The 20,408-nt window shown below is 45.0% G+C and overlaps 2 protein-coding genes across 6 annotated transcripts in view; one reads left to right on the top strand and one right to left on the bottom strand.

Moving 5' to 3' along the window:
* SNRNP35 (small nuclear ribonucleoprotein U11/U12 subunit 35) overlaps positions 1-2,426 on the top strand; it is a 10,478-nt gene extending 8,052 nt beyond the window's left edge. For 2 of the 3 annotated variants that reach the window (XM_061466218.1, XM_061466220.1), the window contains one exon: positions 1,289-2,426. In XM_061466218.1, coding sequence (XP_061322202.1) covers positions 1,289-1,310 — 22 coding nt within the window. In that variant the 3' untranslated portion in view covers positions 1,311-2,426. The remainder of the gene's footprint in view (positions 1-1,288) is intronic. The other variant, XM_061466217.1, reaches the window with a different exon arrangement.
* RILPL1 (Rab interacting lysosomal protein like 1) overlaps positions 1-20,408 on the bottom strand; it is a 20,847-nt gene extending 439 nt beyond the window's left edge. The window contains exons 1-7 of one of the 3 annotated variants that reach the window (XM_061466210.1): positions 19,949-20,408; positions 16,504-16,654; positions 11,120-11,238; positions 9,624-9,842; positions 7,015-7,187; positions 6,397-6,489; positions 2,255-2,342 (exon numbers count right to left, since the gene is read on the bottom strand). In XM_061466210.1, coding sequence (XP_061322194.1) covers positions 2,255-2,342; positions 6,397-6,489; positions 7,015-7,187; positions 9,624-9,842; positions 11,120-11,238; positions 16,504-16,654; positions 19,949-20,245 — 1,140 coding nt within the window. In that variant the 5' untranslated portion in view covers positions 20,246-20,408. Of the gene's footprint in view, positions 1-2,254; positions 2,343-3,178; positions 3,254-6,396; positions 6,490-7,014; positions 7,188-9,623; positions 9,843-11,119; positions 11,239-16,503; positions 16,655-19,948 lie in introns of all 3 variants that reach the window. The other 2 variants (XM_061466211.1, XM_061466209.1) reach the window with 2 other exon arrangements.

The following is a 20,408-nucleotide window of genomic DNA, read 5'->3' as shown; positions in this document are numbered from 1 at the left end:
ATTAGAGATGAAGTCATTGCAATCTCAAGCAGTTTGGCTATGGAAGTGGTTCATTCAAATAAGCTCTAAATGCTGTTGACTCTACAAGGTGCAGATATCATTTTCAATGTATATTCCCCCTTCTCCAGCCCCAAGGTAAAGAAGCGACACGATACATGTTAGTTTCTTGGCATAAAGAAAGTGGTATCTTTGGCATTAAATCTGGATAATTTACCAGACAGCAGAAATAGATCGTGTTTTTAAGGGTGTCAGCAGGGAAGTTCATAAGATAAGAAAATACAGCCTCCACTTTTTGTTTCCAAGTGTACAGAATCTGATACGTAGACTTGGTTCCTGCAAACCCAACTGAGTAAATGCACGTGTGCACACCAGAGCTTGCAGGATGAAGGCTCTAACCCAATGCACACGAGTGTGCACGTCATTTCCTGTCACACAGCTTGGGTGCTCTAAGAGAATGACGTACATGAACCAACAGCCATTTAATACAACAACAAACTGCCAGCTGCCAACACAGCTAAGAAAATACAGCCCCCAAATCCTTAGTATCAGTTTATTTGTAAAGGATGAAGTTACTTGACCAGGCAAATTCAGTGTTTGTCATGGGGTCAGTACAAGAGGTGTTAGTGTGGTGTTTACGTCAGCTGAGAAATACAGAAGTTGTGGTCCCAGCTAGCAAAGGTTTGAAGTGGCTGCAGACCCATTGGGTTTAACAGGGCACTTAAGGAGTTAAATATTGGTTGGGTTGCACAATACCCAGCAAAATGCAGTTGTGAATGACACAGAAACTGCTAAATGCCTCTGCAGGAAGAGACTATGCAAATATAAACACAACTTTGACAGGCTATTAAGATGGCCCCAGCCTCAGCATCCTTCCTGCACACCCCGAGCCTCCCCTCAAGTATGACCATCCTGACCATCCAAACCACCTCATGTGGACCAGGGAGTTCTGCCTTCAATGTCTCTAGGCATAGAGGAGGCTGTATTTGGGTGTCAGGTGAGGTTTAAGGCAGCTTTCCTGAAAAAATACCCTATCACACATGCAGGGAAGCATGGCAATATCAAGAATATTAAGAATAAATTTTTTTTTACTAGAAAGCAATACAAAAAGCTACACAAGTGCAATGCCAGATGACTAACGTTGCTAGCAGGACCTGAACTTCTACATTTCCCGGCTTTGAATATGCAGCCTTAATAGTAAAATAAGTCTTTTGCACTTAATTAGCCTCATCATTTTCTACCACCTTCATTACAGGAGCTTATAAATCTGTACAATGCTGTGTCTTTTCAGGGCCAGATCCAATTCCAGCTGATAAAGGAAGTGTGTAGTCACTGAGGCGTTCTGCTGAGCGTGTCTGGTTCTGCCTGCTCAGCCTTGCTATTGTGACGTCCACACAAAGGACTGCTGTATTAATGCAGTAAGTTTCAAATGTCAAAGTTTAGTAATTTTTCACTTTATCATTAAATTGAGTAAGAGAAAAACATGCTTGAAAATCTCTGCAGGAAGCAGAAGGCTTTCTAATTCCTTCTGAAACAATGAAAATTGTTATTATGCCATGAAAATTCTCATGGAGGAGGTCTGGAAAAAGCATGTCTATGTGGAGAGGAAGGGAATTTAAACACTGTGTTGCTGCTGCCAATATAAAGATCACTAAAGCAGCAGTTCTAATGCAAAGAGATTGTGTGTTAACAGCTATCAGTACATCTTCCAGAGACAGCCAAGGATAGAATAATAGAATTGATTATTGGGAGTGTAAACTCTGTTCTGAAATACATAATTAGAGACAAAATATACAGTGCATAGATAGAAAGACATGGAAGCAACAGCCTATAATTAACACTGGAAATTAATATAGATCCCAGCCATTATACTCTGTAAATCTAACAAACTGATTTGTAACAAGTCATTAGAGTGACAGGGGTTTCTTAAACAGCAGTGGTGTGAATTGTGAATAGACACGCTGAGTAAGCAAAAGTAACAGATGCTGGTTAAAAATCACATATTGCAGCAACTTCCTCAGGAGTAATGATTGGTTTAGCATGGTACATTAGGGCAAAAGTGATCAAATGTCAGTACTGGAGGATTAGCATGGAGAGGACTATGATGAGTTGTGTACTGACTGGTCATTCTGATTGGCACTTTGTTCTTCTGTGATCCCACAGGCAGCCGATGAGAATGCAACCAGCAGTGCATGTTAACACGGGGTCATGCAAAAGGAAACCACAGTACCAAACAGTATTACAAAACAATTCCTACAAGGGACACAAGTCTTCTTATTGGCTGCAATGTGGGATCGTCTGGAATCAATCCAGCTGCTACCATGGGCATTATGGCTGTAAAGATCCTGGTCAGGAAAGTACAGACACAGAAGAGGTAAGACTGGAGCAAGGGAAAGAAAAAGCATTCCATTAAAAAGAAAAGAGGCAAACATGATACACGGGGTTACTTTGAATTACCACACAGGACATGTAACAGGGAGAGGTGGATCTGCATCACCCAAGACAGCTCTCCTCAGTGAAAAACCCGTATTTAGGAAAAGCAGTCACTGTAACCATTTCAATTGCTTTTGAATTTCTAAAAGATACCACTTTTGTGTTGTGAGGCAGCCTGCGATCTGGGCTGGGTTTCATCGTGTTACCACCTCTAGCAATGCAGAGCAGAGTGCACATTGTTCTTCCCAAGAGACAAACAGGCACAAACATAACGAGATGAAAGATGAAGGTGTATGTTAAGAAATACCAAACAGGACTCTGCTGTGACTACTGGATATTTGCACAGAAAACAGGGTTAGGTAGGACCAGCATTGCAGTTAACCATTTTACAAAGGTTACAGCTGATAGTTTCCAGTTAAAAAACAGGATTGCAGGTAAAATACTGAAGTAACCTCCTATGTGAGCTACTTGGTTAAAGGGCCTGTGTATCTGTTCCAAGAGGACCTGCATTATTGCTTCACATGCAGAAAGATGCCAACTGCAGGCAACTAAGTACTTATATGAAACCTTGCAGCTACCCTGGCAGAAACACTTTCTAGCTGACCACAGCAAGGCTGTTTCTTTGTCATTCAGCACTTTCACTATGCATTATACAACTCATGCAGCTTCAAGGTTGAGAGCACGCTGTGGGGGGTGCTCTGCGCCCAGCCAGCCCCACGCAAACCTGCCAACACACCTTCATCCATACCTGGGACACCCTCTGTTTCCTAAGGATTCTCCTCAGAGCTTCTCCCTTGTGCCAAATATTTTTTTGAACTGTGGACTAATGTCAATTAAAGATTAAGTTGAAATCACAAGAGGCATTTTGTGACCAAACGCAGCTCTCCCCAACACAGTCACTCTTAACTGCTATTCTTACATTGGAAATGAACACAAACAAGCAAACGTTGTATCATTAGCAGTAACTAGGACTTCTATTTTTACACGTGGCACGGTCTGTGAGCTGCAGAAATGACACAGACACATCAGCTTTTGTAGACTGCAAGAATAGGAGGAAAACTTATGGCTGCTTCAGGCATTACGTCAGTGACAAACAAGCATGTATACTTAAAAGGGAAAACAAAACAGCGTTTTCTGCTCAAAACAGAGGGAGCATTTTTAATCCTTGTACTCTTCCTCCTCAGTGAAGCCCCCTGGTTGCACTGTTTCATCAAAACTCTGCCATGTGATGTGGTAGAGACAAGTGTAGAAATCAAGCAGCCTGAGATCACAGCTCAGAGTTTGCCCCCACATGCTGATTTCTGTAGCTTCCGTTTTCCTTCCTTTATGGAGATGCAGCACAGAGTCACCTGAGCACGCCTCAGATGGCTCAGGCTACATGTACATATGTCTTATTCCCCGAAATGCTGTGTGGTGAAGGAAGAAGGGGAACATTACCCAGGCAAGCATAAAGCTTCTCTGGAGAGGACAGCATCAGTGCCTCCTATTTTTGTACTTCAGCTTTTTGTTTAATCAGGAGGAAAAGTCTTGTCCTGGGTTCACAAGAAGTCTTAAGCAGGGGAAAAGCAACCCTGCTTTCTTTCATTTATAAAGGCACTCTGTGTGCAGATATCAGCACTACAGGTTTTCATTGCATCATTAGGTGTGGAGGGGATTTATGTGGCAGTGTTACCCAGGTAATTGTATGGCAAGGGGCTAACAGCACCCAGCCTGGGAGAGGGGAAGGGAGCTCAGGAGACAGCTCACAGCAGGCACAGACTGCAGGAGGAGCAGGAGGGGTGTGTACCAGGACAGATGCTACACTTGGGTTGTTTGGTTTTTCCAGCAGTGAAATTTCCTGTCTTTCTAAAGCCCATGTACAAGTACAGTGTTGACAACACACACAGGGAGGAGGGGGGAAAGAAAAGAAACACACCAGACAAATCTTATCCAGACAGGCTGCAAGAATAAGATAAATCTGACAACTATCACCAGTCTTCAGGTTACTTAAGTAGAAAGTTTTATCTTCCCTTATTTAATATGATGGCTAAAGGAAGAGAGAGTAGACAGAGACAGAGCATCACAGCTAAAGAAAGTAATTTCATCTTAACAGCAGGCTCAGTATGTGCTTCCACTGCCTGGCAGGAAAGGACTCTTGCCTTTTCTGAAAGGGACCCAACCATGATTTTGTGGCTTATTGTGTGTGGGTTTAGTTCTATGAATTTAACACAGAATCTGAGAAGCAGAAAGATTGGGCAGGTGTCTGAAAACGTGCATTGACTGATGCTGAACCTCTTTGCACCAGTAAGTTAACTGAGAGAAAGAAAGCACTCAGATAAGTGGTTGAACACACTTACATGCCTCCTGCCATGGCTCCCTGTGTTGCCCACACGCGTGCAGAGGGCAGAGTCAAAGCTAACACCTCCTTAGTGTGTGCTCTGTCTTACAATGTCTGTTTACATTTTTATGCTGTCTTTGCTTCATATATCAAGCATGGAAACTGCCATCCCCTCAAACAGTGTCAGCTGAAACCAGCCACTCCCATCAATGGGATAAGCTTTAAAAAGTACTAAAATATTAGAAGAGAAGCTTTACAGTGGAAATCTCATGAAATGAAGCATTATCATCGTCACAGCCACAGGATGAAAGTCCAAACTCAAAAGTGTTTTTTCTAGTCATGTGAGGGGAAGAGTTCTCTCAACAAACACAGCAAAAATAATCAGAAGAGCCCTCCTGACTTTATGGTGTTTTGGATCAGAGCAGCTCTTCCAATGGAACTTGCTCTCACAGGGCTGCTGCTATTATTAAACAAGGATGGAAGGTTCTGGACATGGGGGCAGGATGGAAGGGCTTTTTATGTGGAAACAAAGGGCTGTTCCAAAGATCATTTATGCAGTTAAAAAAGTTAAGCTTCCAGTCCCACAAAAATCCAAAGACTTGCTGCAAGATTACAAGACTTAATTTGGAATAAATAAATGTATAAGGAGGGAGTTTCACCAGATAGATGGACTGGCTAACACTGATTTTATAATTGATACAAGTAAATGCACACCTCTGACAGTAAGCTTAGGTTTTGGGCAGCAACATGAAATACTTCACCAGAAGAAGGTGGGATTCTTACACCCAAGGAAGCTGGAATCCTCTCCAGCAGCAAATCTGTTCAGCAAACAAAGGTTTTTGTGCTGTACACGTAGTGCAAGTCAGGCTCTAAAGGCTTAGTTCAACAAGGAAACAGGCACAGCGAGGTTGTGAGGAAGCCTTGTTCTGCAAACCCAACTGCCACAGTGCTGCCCCTGACTTTACTTGTGAACAATGCTCTTCACATGTCTTCCGAGCACGATGTGGGTTTCTGACACTCCATCACCTTAGGGTCAGTGTGTTAAGGAACTGGGACTTGCACCTGAACAGGAGCATTGTTCCTGCAGTCCTCGCACACTGAGATCCAGCACCAACTTCAGTTTTGGGCACACAGGACAGGTTGAGAGGTGCTCTGGTGAAGACCACCATCAGGAGCACCTCTCTTTGGAGTATGACTATGCAGCCCAGACAAGAAGATTCCCTAGGAAGATCAGTGTCTGTGTTTAACATCTCATACCAGCTATAACCAAACACTGCAACACAGGCTCTTTCAGTTAGCCTGAAGAGTGTACTTAAGAAGGAATCATTAGAACTGGAGTGGGCACAGCAGTCTGGCCACAGACAAGCACATGGAGCACTGCTGGACTCCCCGCTGCTCTCTGCATTTAGGGAGCAAAAGGTGCCACAGGAAATAATCCGAGACAAAAGTTGTCCCAGAAATAGGCAGCAGTTTTGGCCAAAGCTGACTTCTGTTTGCTGATAGCTGTCATGTGCTCCCTCAGTGTCTCTCCCATATCCATTAGGGATGTCGTTGTCTTCATTGTTAAATTCTTTAAAACTGTCCTACCCTCAAGAGACACTTGTTGTTTGCAGACTATTTCCAGTATCCTTAGAAAATAGGCTACTTACAGTCGTTTGATTCCAGATTCAGGCTGAGTTGAGGGTTTAGGCTGAATTATGGGTGTAGGTTGAGGGGATCTCATTTCTTCTTCAGTTTCCTCACTTGAAAGAAAGAAACAACAATGAATGTTCTCCTCCCAAGCCATGGAAGCACCTTAAGTTTTAAAATGAAATCTGAGATAATGCTGTTGGTGAAGACATGCAAAAAGATCTGTTCAAAGCTCATTGGAAACATCTCCCATGGATTTCATCAACCAAGGGACAGCACCTAGAACTGGGTCTCCTTTCAATATTGTCTTTCCACCTGACAAGGAGAGGGAGAAGAGGAATGCATTGAATAAAAGTTCTAAAGTTTTCATTTTAGATCCATTCTTGTCCTCATTTTTGCATTCAAAAGTGTTAAATATTTGTAATCATTCTAAAGTTCAGGGGAACCTGGGAATTAGGGAAGGACATAGTTTTTCCCACTATGAGGAACCAGATTCAAACTAAAGCCATATGCTTGCAATCTCTACTTGAAGCCTTTGTAGATGTACAAGCTTGTTGGACACTATTGCAGAGCACATCTAGACCTGCCCTATGGCTCCTCTGTGTCTAGCATGCAACAGCAGAGGAGCTCTAACCTACCTTTTGTAGTATAAAAGCTCCTCCTGAAGTAAAAACACTTTAGATTTCAATTCATTCCTCTCATGAAGGACATCCCGGAGCTCCTGCAAGGTGAATCTTGGACGATTGGGATCTTTTAAGTCCAATGCCATCTTCTCTGAGTCGGAGAGGCAGTCATCATTGTTGGGTTCTGCCTAGGAAGTGAAACGTGGGCTTTAACTTCACCATGCGAGTGCACACCTGAGCAGTTGGAAGTATTTATCCATCTAGTTCCCAACTTCCTTTCAGCATTATTAAATCCTCTTTTAAGAGAGACACACCAATTTTAAGAGGAAAAATAAAGAAGGAATTAGTTTTTCCTGTGACAGACTCTCAGCAAGAACAGCTCCGTGAGCTGAGGAGCTAAGTACTGAAGTTCTTAAGCAGAGCCCGTTTTTTGTAGGCCTGATCCTACCCTCTTTTAAGCTCATGTGTTTGTGGAACAGTTTTACTGTCTGTTGGTACCTGACTTCAGGTTAACCTTGGCTAGGCTAAGGTTGGTGCAGTATCAATTTCTACAGCAGGGATTGCAGCCCTTGTCCTGCAGACAGAGCAGCAGAGCAGCGTGCACTTGTCCTTCCGTTTGATTCACCCCATTCATCCAAACACACTTGTTTAAAAGACTGGTGCAACCTAACAAGAGGCTCAAAGGAAACTACCCAAACACTTTCTTCACCCCTCTAGATTAGGGTCTGAGCTGACGCCTTTTCTTTCAGTTTGCCCCACACCTTTGCCCAAATAAGCTATTTTTGCTAGATTTTGCTCAAATCAGCACAGACTGAGCACCTGTAGCCAGTGCAAATGTCTTGATTGAGCCAACAAGCAATGTCCATTCCAGAGTATGCAGCTATTCCAGCTTCCTGCTTGCCACTGCAATTCCTGTCTAGCCATCATCCTGGCAAAGAGAGTGGGGAAGGGCTCTAATTAGAAGAGATGCCATTGCCATGGAACTGATGAGTTACAGAGAGGTAGAGAATGCATCCTTTCTCTCAGAGACTGAAGGCACTTTCACTCCTGCTGGCTCCAGGCCGAGGCTCTGCAGCCCCATATACAAAGCTGGGTGTCCTGGCTGAATTAACAGCAATGAAACAATCCTTTTCATTATTAATACAGTGCTTGCCCAATTCGGCAGTGACATGTTAACACAGCACTGGCTGTCACATTCCAGGGGGGACCAGGGGACCCCATCAGCCTTTGCCTCCACTTGTTGATGTATATTCCTGCCTACTACAAGTGAATTGGATGTGTCAGTCTGCTGCAGTCTATCAGGCATTTATGATACTGCTTGGTACTGGAGCAGTCACCAATGCATCCAGCCTGCATGATAGTGCTCCTCTAAGTTCTTTCATATCATGATGCCCCTTATCCTATTTTGTACTTTTCTAAGAGCGACATTAGGAAAGCAAAATACAGCATATTTGCTTTACTAAGGCAGAAGCAGTGTCATATGCACAAAGGAAAAATAGTAGGAACCATAAAGAGGAGTAAAGGATGCAACAGATCAGGGATGCATCCTTTTCTCAGGAAGCTCCCCTCAGGTTAGAATAAAGAATAGTTAAGGTGCTTTCCAACCCTAACTATTCAATGATTCCGAGTTGTATCCCTGCTGCTCTGACCTCAGCACCAAATCAATTTGCAGATTTGTCTCTGCCTGTTCCTGCAAGCACTTGAGTACCCAAGCAGTAACATTTGCTTTTCATGGGCATTTGCACTGGTAACACTTCACTGCACAAATTCTAACAGGAAGCAAAAGCAGAACTAAGGCCAAAGTTGGGTTCCTCTAAAAGATGCCTTCAAATATTTATGTGTTGATTTGAGAGCAATAGACCAACTTAGTCCTAACAGATCAAAAGTGCCATAAGCACTGCGAGGACCAAGTGTGCAGGTTCTGCATTGCCTCTGGGACTGCTTTTGACAACAGTTTCTTTTCTACTGTGGTTCACATGCCACCACCATCATGGTGCACTGCTCTCTTGGGACCCATCAGAGCTCACATGTTTGTATGCTCAGCAGAGTTTAAGCTACTTGCCAGCTGCTTATCTACTGGAAACCCCAGACTGTTCAAGGATGGGTTTGTTTTCCTTTGGAGGAAAGGATTGATATGGACAAACAAAATGAGGCCAAACATACCAAACATTAGTGCTACTAAACCACTGTCTGCCTTCAGTACAAACTAACAGCTGATGCTCCAGTGATTTGGGATTGATTCATGTTGGTTTTAATAGAACACTCTCTTTTGAAGCAATGATTTGTTAATAGTTGGTGAATTCTGCAGCCTCATTCATGACCAAAACGCTGCACTCCCAAGGCTGTATGATGGGTAGCCAAGTCTAAGGGGAGAGCTGCTGTCTAATGCAGACATCCCACTGCCTTCTGTGAGACCGGTTCCCTCCTTCAGGAAGGAGAGGTCATCATCCACCTTATGGGGCCTTTCCTGCTCTCTGTATGTCACACCTGATCACAAGATGCTGTCCTCAACTCCCACCATTGCCTCCGATGTGCATCAATCACATTTATCCAACAAGGTACTTGGGATGAATTCCAAACCTTTTATAAAGGCTGTTTACAAAGTGATTTAAAGTGCCTCTTACCTTCACTTCCTCCCCATTCTGGCTGTCCTCACCCTGCAGTTTTTCTCTCAGTCTCCCCAGCTCTGCTCTCAGGTTGCCCATCTCCTGCTCCTTGGTTTGAAGATAAGCTTCTAACTCCACCTTCTGCTCGATCAGCGCCTTCCCCTGAGCCTCAACAACAGTGATGCGGTGCCGCAGGTCGTGGTTGATCTTCATTAACCTGTTTTGTTGCTGCTGAAGCTGCAAAATATGGATGCAATAAGTCAGCATCCATTCAGTCATGATGGCCAAGTCCCAAACATCATGTTAAAGGAAAAATAGTGGGTTCCTGTTGAATTTCATCTGGAAAATTCTCCTTCCTTACTCCCATTGTTTTTTAATATCTAATTATCTACTACAGTTACAGTCACCAAAACTTAACTGATTTCTAGAGTAAAGAGGCATTTTCCTCCAGCTAATCCATCACTTCTTGAAACATATGTTTCAAAAGAGCAAAGTTCAGCGATAGGGATTATGGAATTCTGAATCAAATCTTAACCCAGAGTACAAGAGAGAAAGACAAAACAGAGGAATCCTCATATTCAATATATGAGTACTTCATACTCCAACTTTGCTTTTTGCTCTTAGGCTCTCATAAGGCAGGCTGTGACCTGCAAGCCACTTCATGGGCAGCACCAGTGTGAGAGGCCACAGCACTTGCCAGAGGCACTTGGTTGGAGCAGGGATTATCTAGGTCTGGCCCTCGCTAGCACAGAGAAGTCCCATGGCCTCAGGAGATGAGGCAGCATGAGGATGGGAAGCAAAATATGGGTAAGGAGGTCATTCCTCCTGACACAGAAAGAGCCAAGACATCATGTGATTCCCACAGTCACAGTGGAGTCTGTGATTCATCAAGACTAAAGCCGGATCTCTTGTGCTATGGTCCCTAGGAACACCCATCCTCTCTCGGTGACATTCTGGCCAAAGTAAGTGACCTGGGCTGAGCTCAGGCCCTTCCTCCTCTCCCTTCCTGTGCAAAGAAGTAATCCAAATTGCAGCCCTGGTGTGGGAGTGCGTGTGTGGGGTCCAGCTGCCAAACTCTGCAGAGAGTACCTGTAAAACATACAGCAGCTCGCTCACCTCAGCAGGGATTCCTTGGTGGTGCTGAGGAGGTTTGCACTGCCAAAGCAGAGAGAGATACAAGAAGCCAGGGTAGGTTCCCTGTCCTGTTCCCATGGAAGGGGAGAGCTATGAGGTCCTTTAGGAAACAAACAAAACAAGCTGTCCTTCCCCCGTCTTCCTCTCTTGTTACACTGGTTTCCAGTCACTTCCAAGTGTGGCTGGTCTTTATGGACTCAGCAGAGGGTGTGTGTCTGCTCCCTAATGGTTTTGGACACTCCATAGTTATGCTGGACACGTCAGTTACCGGACTAATCATCTGGCATTGCTTACAGATCCTACACTGATTTAAAACTGAACCCAGGCTGTGGAAGTATGGACGAGAAAGAAGAGAAATAGGAAGACTCAGAGCCACTTACAGCCTCTACATCCTCATTTTTAAGTCCGAGTTCCCGGTCCTTTGCTCTGATTTCATCCCTCTGTTTATCTACCACTTCCTTCAGCTTCTTCATGACTTGCCGCTCTCTCTCTGACATTCCTGGTTAAAAAAAGAACACAGGAAAAAACCTGAGGACAATGAGAAGCTGCTGAGACTGGAACAATAGTGAGAGATATTTAGGTAAAGACCCTGGAAGTTGCCTGCTGGTAGAATTACAGAGATGCTGCTGGAAGATGCTTTAAGGATTACTTCAAGGGTAACAGGGAACATAGATGACACAATCCACTCCGTAAAGCCACTGCACAGGAAGTCCTTAAAGAAGGAACCGACAGTCCTCAGAAATATTTATAACAGTGGAGTGACACGGATACCTCTTGGTGCCTCTGCAGTTTGACATCAGTGTTCGCAGTATGCCCCAAGGAGCTTGGTTATTGTGTGATGATCTGTGGAATCAGCTGGCCAGGACCCTGATGGGGTAAAAAGGATGGTCTGGATCCTCAGCAAGCTCTAACCAACATGTCCCTGCTGTGGATTGCACTTAGATCCAAACCAGCTGAGGAGTGCTGGACTAGAATGATTCTATGTTAAAACCCAATTCAAAAAGGAGAGGAAGCAGGGCCTTCAGAGCATACCTGCACCCTGAATCTAGAGCAGACATTTAATCTGAATTATGGTCATACATTTTCTCCTCATATTTTGCAACCCTATTGCATTCTTCTGTTATTTGCTATAGATAATTGGGAACTGGCACTGCAGTGATGGGCTTGTCAGAGCAAAACCAGAGATGATTGAACTTGGTGTGATAATAAATCTACTTCCCTAGCCTTTCCTGGAAACTGCACAGGCAGTTTGATGGTCCTAAACTATCGCATAAAATCATGTAGCACAACATCCCATAGGATGGCTTGAAAATAAAAGCCTGTGACCAGGGCAGTGTGTGGCTGCTCTGTCCTAAGTTCAATCCAAGCAGGAGCTCAAATCCAGCGTCTGTTCTGGTTCTATAACCTTTGGCAAACTAGTTAGTTACATGGGTCCTCAGCTTCCTCCATTTATGAACTGCAGGTGGTGACTTCACTCACCCATCTGGGGTGGCTGGAAAGCCACTTTCTTTTCAACATATTAAAGCAGTTCCCACATCAGAAATACGTTGCATACACATCAAATGTATCCAGCCAGTCAGGCCTTTGCTTTCTAACATCAGCTCATCAGACTTTCTGATCCCTTCATCAGAGATATCAAAAGTTGCTCCCAAAGAGAATGTAGGCTGCACGCCTTGAGGAACTCCAGCTTACAGATCACCTACAGTTGGAACTGATGGATAAGACAGTAAAGCAAGACAAACTTGAGAGAAGGAGAGAGAAAGGCAGTAACTGTGCACTCCTGCAGAGCTGTGGGTTGCCATGCAGGCATAAGAAAAGCACAGCACTGCAAACAAGGGGAACAGCAGCTCTGATCCCTCACCACTGAAGGACCAGAGCTATGGTAGAGCAGAGAACAGGAAACCACTCTGCTGGAAAGAAAACTGGTGATCATGATGGCTGGGAATTCAGTTCAGAGTACATGTTCCTCTCAAACCCTAGAAAAGAGCCGAGTGTGACATGCTGTTCATCTTCTAGTATTACATTCTCATCTCTTTTAATTCAGTGGTAGGTTTGAGTGCTCTGTTTTGGGACCCTGGCTCTTATCACCTCTCTGCTCTAGGTTCTAGTTCTTTGCAAGGTAAATTTAATTCTTCACTGTGGTAACAGCTCAATAGCCACCAAGGGAGGACAAGTAGACACTGACACTGCTGCTTAACACGTCTGGTACCGCACTGTGTGCACAAATCTCATTTACAGGTTCCTGGATGCACCCTCTGCTGGGGCCTAAAGCATCAGCTGTATTTAAAAACAAATAAAGACCCCCAAATTCTGCCTTGAAGTACAGAGGGACTGCAGTGAAACTTTAGACTGGTGGTGTCACCCCAGCAGGAGCTAGGAATAGTGAGTGCACCTATATTCATTAGTACTTGTGAGATGTTTTGAGATCTCTGGAGAGCAGGTGCTATTTAAAGAATAAAGTACCGTTTCAGTGCTGACTGCTTTTCCTCCCACTGTGCTCATTTTTTCTCCTTAACATTTGGTGAACCCAAAAGCCTTCAATTGTGTGCACAGATCACTACATTATCATTTTCCTTTCAAGAGGAGGAGAAAGGAAAGGTGGGAAGTGTTTGTGAATCAGTCACATCTTCTTCCATTTCCTCAGGCACTGGGTAAGAGGGAGGGAAATCACTAAGTGCCCTAAATGTAAAGTCATTATCTCTAAATGATTCAAACTCTAGCAACTGCAAGGTCTGAAACGGCACACCCAGCTGGCTTCCTATGGCATATCCTATGAGCAGCTTCCTGTGCACTGCTGTGATCGCAGCATTGTTCAAGCAAGAGAAAGGAAAGCAGCTGGGGGAGAGGAGAAGTTAAAAGGCTGAAAAAAAGAAGGAAAAATAACATCTTTTATGCTTAGGGACCCATTTAGTGTTGTGTCACATCTATCCCAACAGGCCAAAGTGCCAGGCAGGACCTGTGGCACTGTACCACTACCTAAATACTCAGACTGGAAGCTTGCCTGCACTTCTGAAAGGGAGTTGTAGGTTCCTCAGCAGCCCAGCACAAGAGGTTCACGCAACCATTGACATCCTGCTGCCTGTCTGCATTGCCACAGCCAGCCTGAGGCAGCAGCTCCCCTCGCTGCAGTGGAACAGCAGCCTGCTTGTCCTGTTTGCCACACATTGGGTCAAGTTTACTTGTGGCAATTTACTAGGATATTCCAATCAGTCAGCACCATCGGTTTGAGCTTGGGAGGAGCAGCATTAATGGAGGTTGCAGACTCATCTTTCACCCCAGCTGTGTGTTTTATATTCTGCTACATGTCCTTTCACGCAAACCCTGCTCTGCGCAGTGCAGAACACTCCTGTTTAGATAGGACTGCCTCTGCCTCTCTCCTAAACACCCTCATTATGCTACAGCCAGGCTCTGTGAACTGACGTGACTGTTAATTCACAAGATTGGGTCTCAAAGTCTTGCACATTCAATCACTGGCCTCTGTTGCCTGTGCTAAAAATAACTCCTTTAGCTGCCTGGTGAGTAAGCAGCAAGCTGTTAATCCCAGGGGCTAGCCACTGAGGGGAGACATGATCACAATACTAAATCATGCTGAGATAGGAAGACTGGAGTGTGGTCACAGCCCAGCTAACAAAGTATTTAGCTTGAAAGCCTGCCTCTGCCTCTACGTGTATCAGATCAAATGATGGAGACTGAAAAAGGCAGAGTGACTGCTTTTGACATTATCCAGATGAGTCATCTGGGACAAATCTATCCCCATTCATTAATGACAAAATTGCCTAAAAGGAAAACAGTTGGGTTTGATATCACAGGCCCCAATAATAAGATGAGGTTGCTATAAATTAATATGATTTAATTGAAACTGATAATTTTCTCCAAAGACTATCAGTGAACCCAGAACATGATCTCTGGAATGGGTTTATAGGTTTTGTTTGTGTTATCATACTTGGGTAGACAGTAAAAATAACATGAAAAGCATGCCTGGCATTTGCTTGGCTGGCTGGATGTGGAGAGTATGGCTATATTTAAATACAAGCACATGAGCTGCAGTGAGGGAGATACCCACTGGAAGGAAAAAACCCAAAGACAAACCAAAGGGGAAGCTGGTTCTTTATAATGAGATGTCAGTCTTCATGGTCCATGACTCAACGCTGCCATCCTAAAATGCTGCATGGAGTTTGTGAGGCTGATACTGAGCCCTCTCTTTGTCAATAACTGACTCCTAAATTCAAAGTGTTGCATTTGCTTTTTAAAAAAGTGGAGATTTTGAGGTTTAATAATTCTAGCTTTTTGAAGATTCCATTACACTCCTCCCCAGGGTAAGTGGGGAGAAAGCAAAACCAAGTGCAACCTCCGCAGTGCTGGATAGGGTTTCATCCACCTGCAGCAAGCCTCCATCTAATCCCAACCTCTGGCATCTGCACAAGGACACCTAACACTTTGTTCCTAACACTTTACTGGAGAGCTACAATGGCTCAGCTGTGTGCTCTTGTTTCCAGCCCAGCCAGTGACTTTGCACACTACACACAGGGTGCTACACTTTGGAGGGAGCTAGGACTTTACTGACCATCAGAACCTACTGAAAGTGGAGCTGTGGCTTGAAGCAGTGGACCATGGTCCTCTCCATGCACATCCACTTCCACACTGACTTACCATCACCAGCATGTTTTGCTGTTAGCATTCTCAGCTGTCTACCCCATCTCTGGGCTCAGGGCTGCCTCATCCCCAAACCTGCACAACACCTCAGCTTAAATCTCAGCAAAGTATGATGAAATAGACTTGGTATCTAGCAGCCTAAATTATGTGCTAGGAACTGTGGAGCAAGTAGATATCTGTTCACCTGCTCTGGGGAAAGAGCTGTTTGCTGACCTGGGTGGAAGCTTGAATTGCTGCAGTGGACTCTACCTGTACTTCCAACTCAGAATCTTGTATCTTGGTTGGACGAAGCCTTGGGTGTGATGGTTTAGTGTGAGGTGTCCCTGCTCATGGCAGGGGGGTTGGAACTGTATGATCTTAAGGTCCTTTCCAACCCTAACTATTCTGTGATTCTATGATCTTGAACTTCATTCTGCCTCAAGAAAGAAGCTGCTCACAAAGTGGCTGTTTCAGCTGTTCTGGATTCATCCACTCCCTGGATTATAAATCTCTTCACTTACTCTAAATTGCTTTTAAGTACCAAACAAGTGAGGAACGCTAAAGGCAGGTAAACCAAATCAAACCAATCACTCCTGTTATAGGAGAATTGTCCTAGAATATCTCCCTATTGGAGACTGATATAATTCAGACTAAGAATCTTGATTTGCTGCTTTACAGTTACCCTGAATAGATCAACATTTGCACTTATTTTTGTGCATAATGGTGTGAACTAAACTGCTGAATGGATTATTCTGTTTGCATTAGGAATCACAAGGAGGGTTTAAGAATGGGTTTTGCAAAGTGTTAACTAAAAAGAAACAAAGTGATAGACTAAAAATTGAAGCTAGGCTTTAGTTTCAGATATGCTCCTCTTCCAAATAAAAACTTGTTCAGGCTTTTCTTCCCCTCCTGTTTCCACCTCTTATCATGTCTTTGGTGCCACCATGTCATCAGAGATGTTCTATTAGGTAAAAAAATAACCAAAACTACAAACCAAAAACCCAGACAACCCCCCCAACCCAGACCTGCATTAATCTATAGGAAAAGAGCCAGAATATCCAGTCAAAACATTCTGATCAAGTATTGCTTTTTATAACAAAAGCACGTACTGCATTTGAAGTATCAAACTTGCCTTCATGCTTCTGAAATTCCTCTTCTGTGAAATTAATGTCTTTGTGAGACAAGTTTGTCATCAGTTGTTTATTCTCCTCCTGCAGCTGTGCAATCTGAGTAAGGAGGTCCTGTGCCTCCCCTCTCCAGACATCCTCCACCAGTTCTAATTCCTAAAGGGTAGATCAGGACAACACATTTATACTTTTAAACACGTGAAGAGCCTTTGACTCGACTATTTACAGATCAAACTAACAATCCTACTGTGATTTGTATAGAAAACAGTTAAAGGAGACTAGAATTCCTTAGAAGACATCTACATTTCTAATGCTAGCATCCAGGCATCCACACATGAGGAGACAATTCCTCATGCAAACATTTCTGACATGCACATTACCCACAGGATGGTTTCTTAGGCCCCATTTTGCTGCAAGGGCCAGGTTAAGGGGACTGCTGTGTTAGAAAAGGTAACTGAATGTGAGCAACCATTACCTCCTGCATCCCAGGAGGTAGCACAAAAGCTGTTATAAATGCCCCAGAAACATCACACAGCACAGCACAGCCCAGGAGAACCAGCGCTGCTCCTTTTGAAAGAGCTGCATCTGTAGTCTAACGCTGTGTTATGAAACACAAGTGTAAAATAATGAGAGCAGCAAACCCAGAGCTCCCAGTCCACATCATAAACACAAAGCTGCTGCTTCTTATGTAAATTGTTCTACATGGAATGCCTTGAGTGGCATCTGTGTTAGCAGCAGTGAGACCAGTCAAAACAGCTCCCATGTGTCGGGACACTGTGTGTCAAGAGCAGCTGTCACCAATCCCTGTAAAGGTCAAATTAGGACAAAAAGTATACAGTCCTCAAGGAAAAAGGGTTGTATTTAGAGCTTTACGTGTTCCAAAAGCCTTTGCTGTAAATCATACTTGTGCAGTGAGGGGCATTCTCTGCCCCATTTTCATGTATGTGCTTCAAACACGAAAGCTGCATGCAGATCACTGGAGCCAGGCTGAGTCACTTGCTGACTTGTGCATCCAGCCAGCATGTCCTCTCCTACCTAACAACAAAACACATGCAGACAACAACCCTGCCAGGCACAGCTCTCAGCTAAAATAAGCTCTGCTGAGAGATTAAAGGGTAGCTTTCTGCTCTGAATGTATGCTCTGATAATGGGAAATCATGTTCCTATTGACTGTGGGGTCCAAATGCCATTTTATTGTGGCATTTATTACTACATTGCTGTGATTTTAGAACACTTATTTAAGAATTATGCAGAAAATACTGTAGTACTGTATAGGCTGTCAGCTTAATTATCAAGAAAACCTTTATTTTACTTGAAACTCTTTATCTTCAGAATATAAAAGCAAATCTGCAAGGAAATGTATATTGCCAAATAGCTATTACAGTGCTGCTGCCTATTACAACTCTGTAGCTAGAATAACGCAGTGACCTACTTCAGCTAAGAAAACAGCACATTCATCAGTTATGAGCATTCTGATAAAACCAAAATAGAACCAACACAGAAACCCAAACTAGCTAAACTTCTATTGTTAATGTGTGGCTGCAATGTAAACACACAGCTATACCACAGTGTGCCTGGGCAAGCTTTCCTATTTCTTGCTATTGAAGAGCCCATGAATTGGAGCAGAAATTCACTTCTGAACCCTCGTTAGTAGAAGCGTGAAGCAGAGAAGGCAGATCTATGGGCCAGTAGGTGCCAGGCAGCTCGGGAAACTCCAGAGAGTGCTAAGCCAGTTTTATAGGCAAAACAGATTTACAGGTAAAGTGTTAAGTGCTAAAATCCTCACAAACTGATGCCTGCAAGGACCACTAAAAGCTTGTCTGGATGACTTTTGGGTCACAGCTACTTCTCAGTCTCTGGCTTTTTCTGCTTATCAGTACGTGCCCTGCAAAAGAGTCAGTCTTCAAACCCTCGCACTGGGACACAGACGATGTGCCACTATTGCTCTATAGGGACTGAGTGCACTGGGAATCAACTTGATTGAAAGAATACCTATGTCTCATGTATTTGATCTGCCCTGTTAAAATATGTTGGCACCAAAGTTTCATCTGGATTGTCTGAGCCCTCTTTGAGCTGTTTCAGGGCTATCAGAGAAGCTGGCAGAGTAGAGGTGGTGAACTGCAGGGAGATCAGCTGAAGCTGGCGAGCACAGTGTTATGCAGCTGACATGTTCAGGAAGCTTTTAAACATAAATGAACTTCAGAAGCATCTACGTAGAACATCGGCCGTACAATGACACTGGGTGTTGCTGCTGGACCCAGGTTGGTATCCACTTCACCATGCAGCATTCTGTAAATAACTGAGGTGGAGTTCCTGCTGACCGGCAATACAGAGATCTCAGCAGGGAGATTCTTCCCAGAGGTGATGCGCCTTCAAAAAACCAAGAACAAGTACTTGTACCTGTTCTCCAGACCTTCCCACTTCAGACTCTGGAGGCTCTTCTACATTAAAGATCTTCTACCATCCTTTTCAGAGACACTACCCTGAGATTTCCTCTGCAAAATGCTGCAGGAATTATCCTGGATTTCCATATGCTAAATGAAAGTCCCCCAGCTGGCTCTTTCTAAACCATATAAAACTTGATTCAAGTTAAAGCCAACTCTCAAAGTTTGAGGTCTCTCTTCCAGCAATTCTCTATCTTCTCTTTATCCCGAATCTGTGTGTGCAAGCAGGAATGGCATGAGCCAGAAATGACGCGTTAGCACAGCCACTTACTAGGACCACTTCTTTAAATCAGTTCTCTGGATGGTTTAAGGAGCGGATCTGACGCTTTCCCTGCAGTAAGTGGAGCAGCTCATGCTGTCCTGATACATGAGGGTAACAGGATATGGGAAATGATCTTGGGCTTTCACAGGAATAGGGTCAGGGAACACTATGACCGCTTCAGATCAAGCCAAGGGACAAAATGCATCAGAGGATGGAGCGGGAATCTGGGAGAGTGTTCTTCTCTATTCTTCAGCTCTAACACTGCTCTGAAATCGCTCGGACCTCCATCTCTCTCCTGTGATTTGCCTACCCGGTGAGTGTGCCAGGAAAACTAGACTGCCAAATCATTCACAGCTCTAGGAAAAGTGTATCACGGTCAGTGACTTTTCCTGGCCTAGCAGGAAGCAGCGCTATCCTGTCATCAGGGGAGGGAGATGGAGCAGGAGTCCTGAGCAGGGAGACTCAAGTGGAAGGAAACGCAGAGGCTGGGAAAAGGGTGGAGAAAGGGAAGGAGGAAGAAAACTTGCAGGAGGGAAGGAAAACAACAACACACCCAAACGCTCAGCGGCGCTAAGACAGCATCCACACAGAGCCATGAGCTTGCCCTGGCCGTACCCACTGCGTGCCCCGCCTGCTCCCATCGGCTCCGCGCATCCCGGCCCGCACCAGCCGCCCGCTTTGTTGTCCCCAGCGGCTGCAGCCCTGCCCCTCCGCGTGTCCGTCCCTCCCCGCCTTATCCCGCACCTTCTGGTGCTTCCGCTCCTTCTCGATGCGGTCCATCCTCTCCAGGCGCAGGCGGTCGAGCTCCAGGCGCAGCTCCTCCATCTCGGGGTTGATGTGGTTGCGGCTCACCAGCACCTCCAGGATCTCCAGCACCCGCACCACCTTGGGCATGAGGCGGGCGATGGCCTCGCAGCCGTGTTGATCGATCACCCGCTCAAACTCCTGCCCCACGGCCGAGGCGATGTCGTACACGTCCATGACCGTCAGCTCCGCCGCGTTCTTCTCCAGGGCGGGCGGCACCCCGCCGCCGCCGTCCATGGCTCGCCCTGCCCCGCGGCACCCTCATAGGCAGCAGCGGGGCGTCTTCTTCGCGGGGCACCCCCCGGCAGCCGAACCCCGCACCCGGGCCGCGGCCCCGCGCAACTCCCGCAAACTCGGGCTGTCCCGGCGGTGCCGGGGGGGGGTGTTTAAACTTGGCCGG

The sequence above is a fragment of the Pezoporus flaviventris genome, unplaced genomic scaffold (genome assembly GCF_033815535.1).
Source record: "Pezoporus flaviventris isolate CSIRO_AGI_PZ_B2104156 unplaced genomic scaffold, CSIRO_AGI_Pfla_v1 ptg000041l, whole genome shotgun sequence".
Lineage (NCBI taxonomy): Eukaryota > Metazoa > Chordata > Aves > Psittaciformes > Psittacidae > Pezoporus > Pezoporus flaviventris.
Note: the sequence above shows the minus strand (reverse complement) of the source record. Positions and strands in the feature narration are given on the sequence as shown.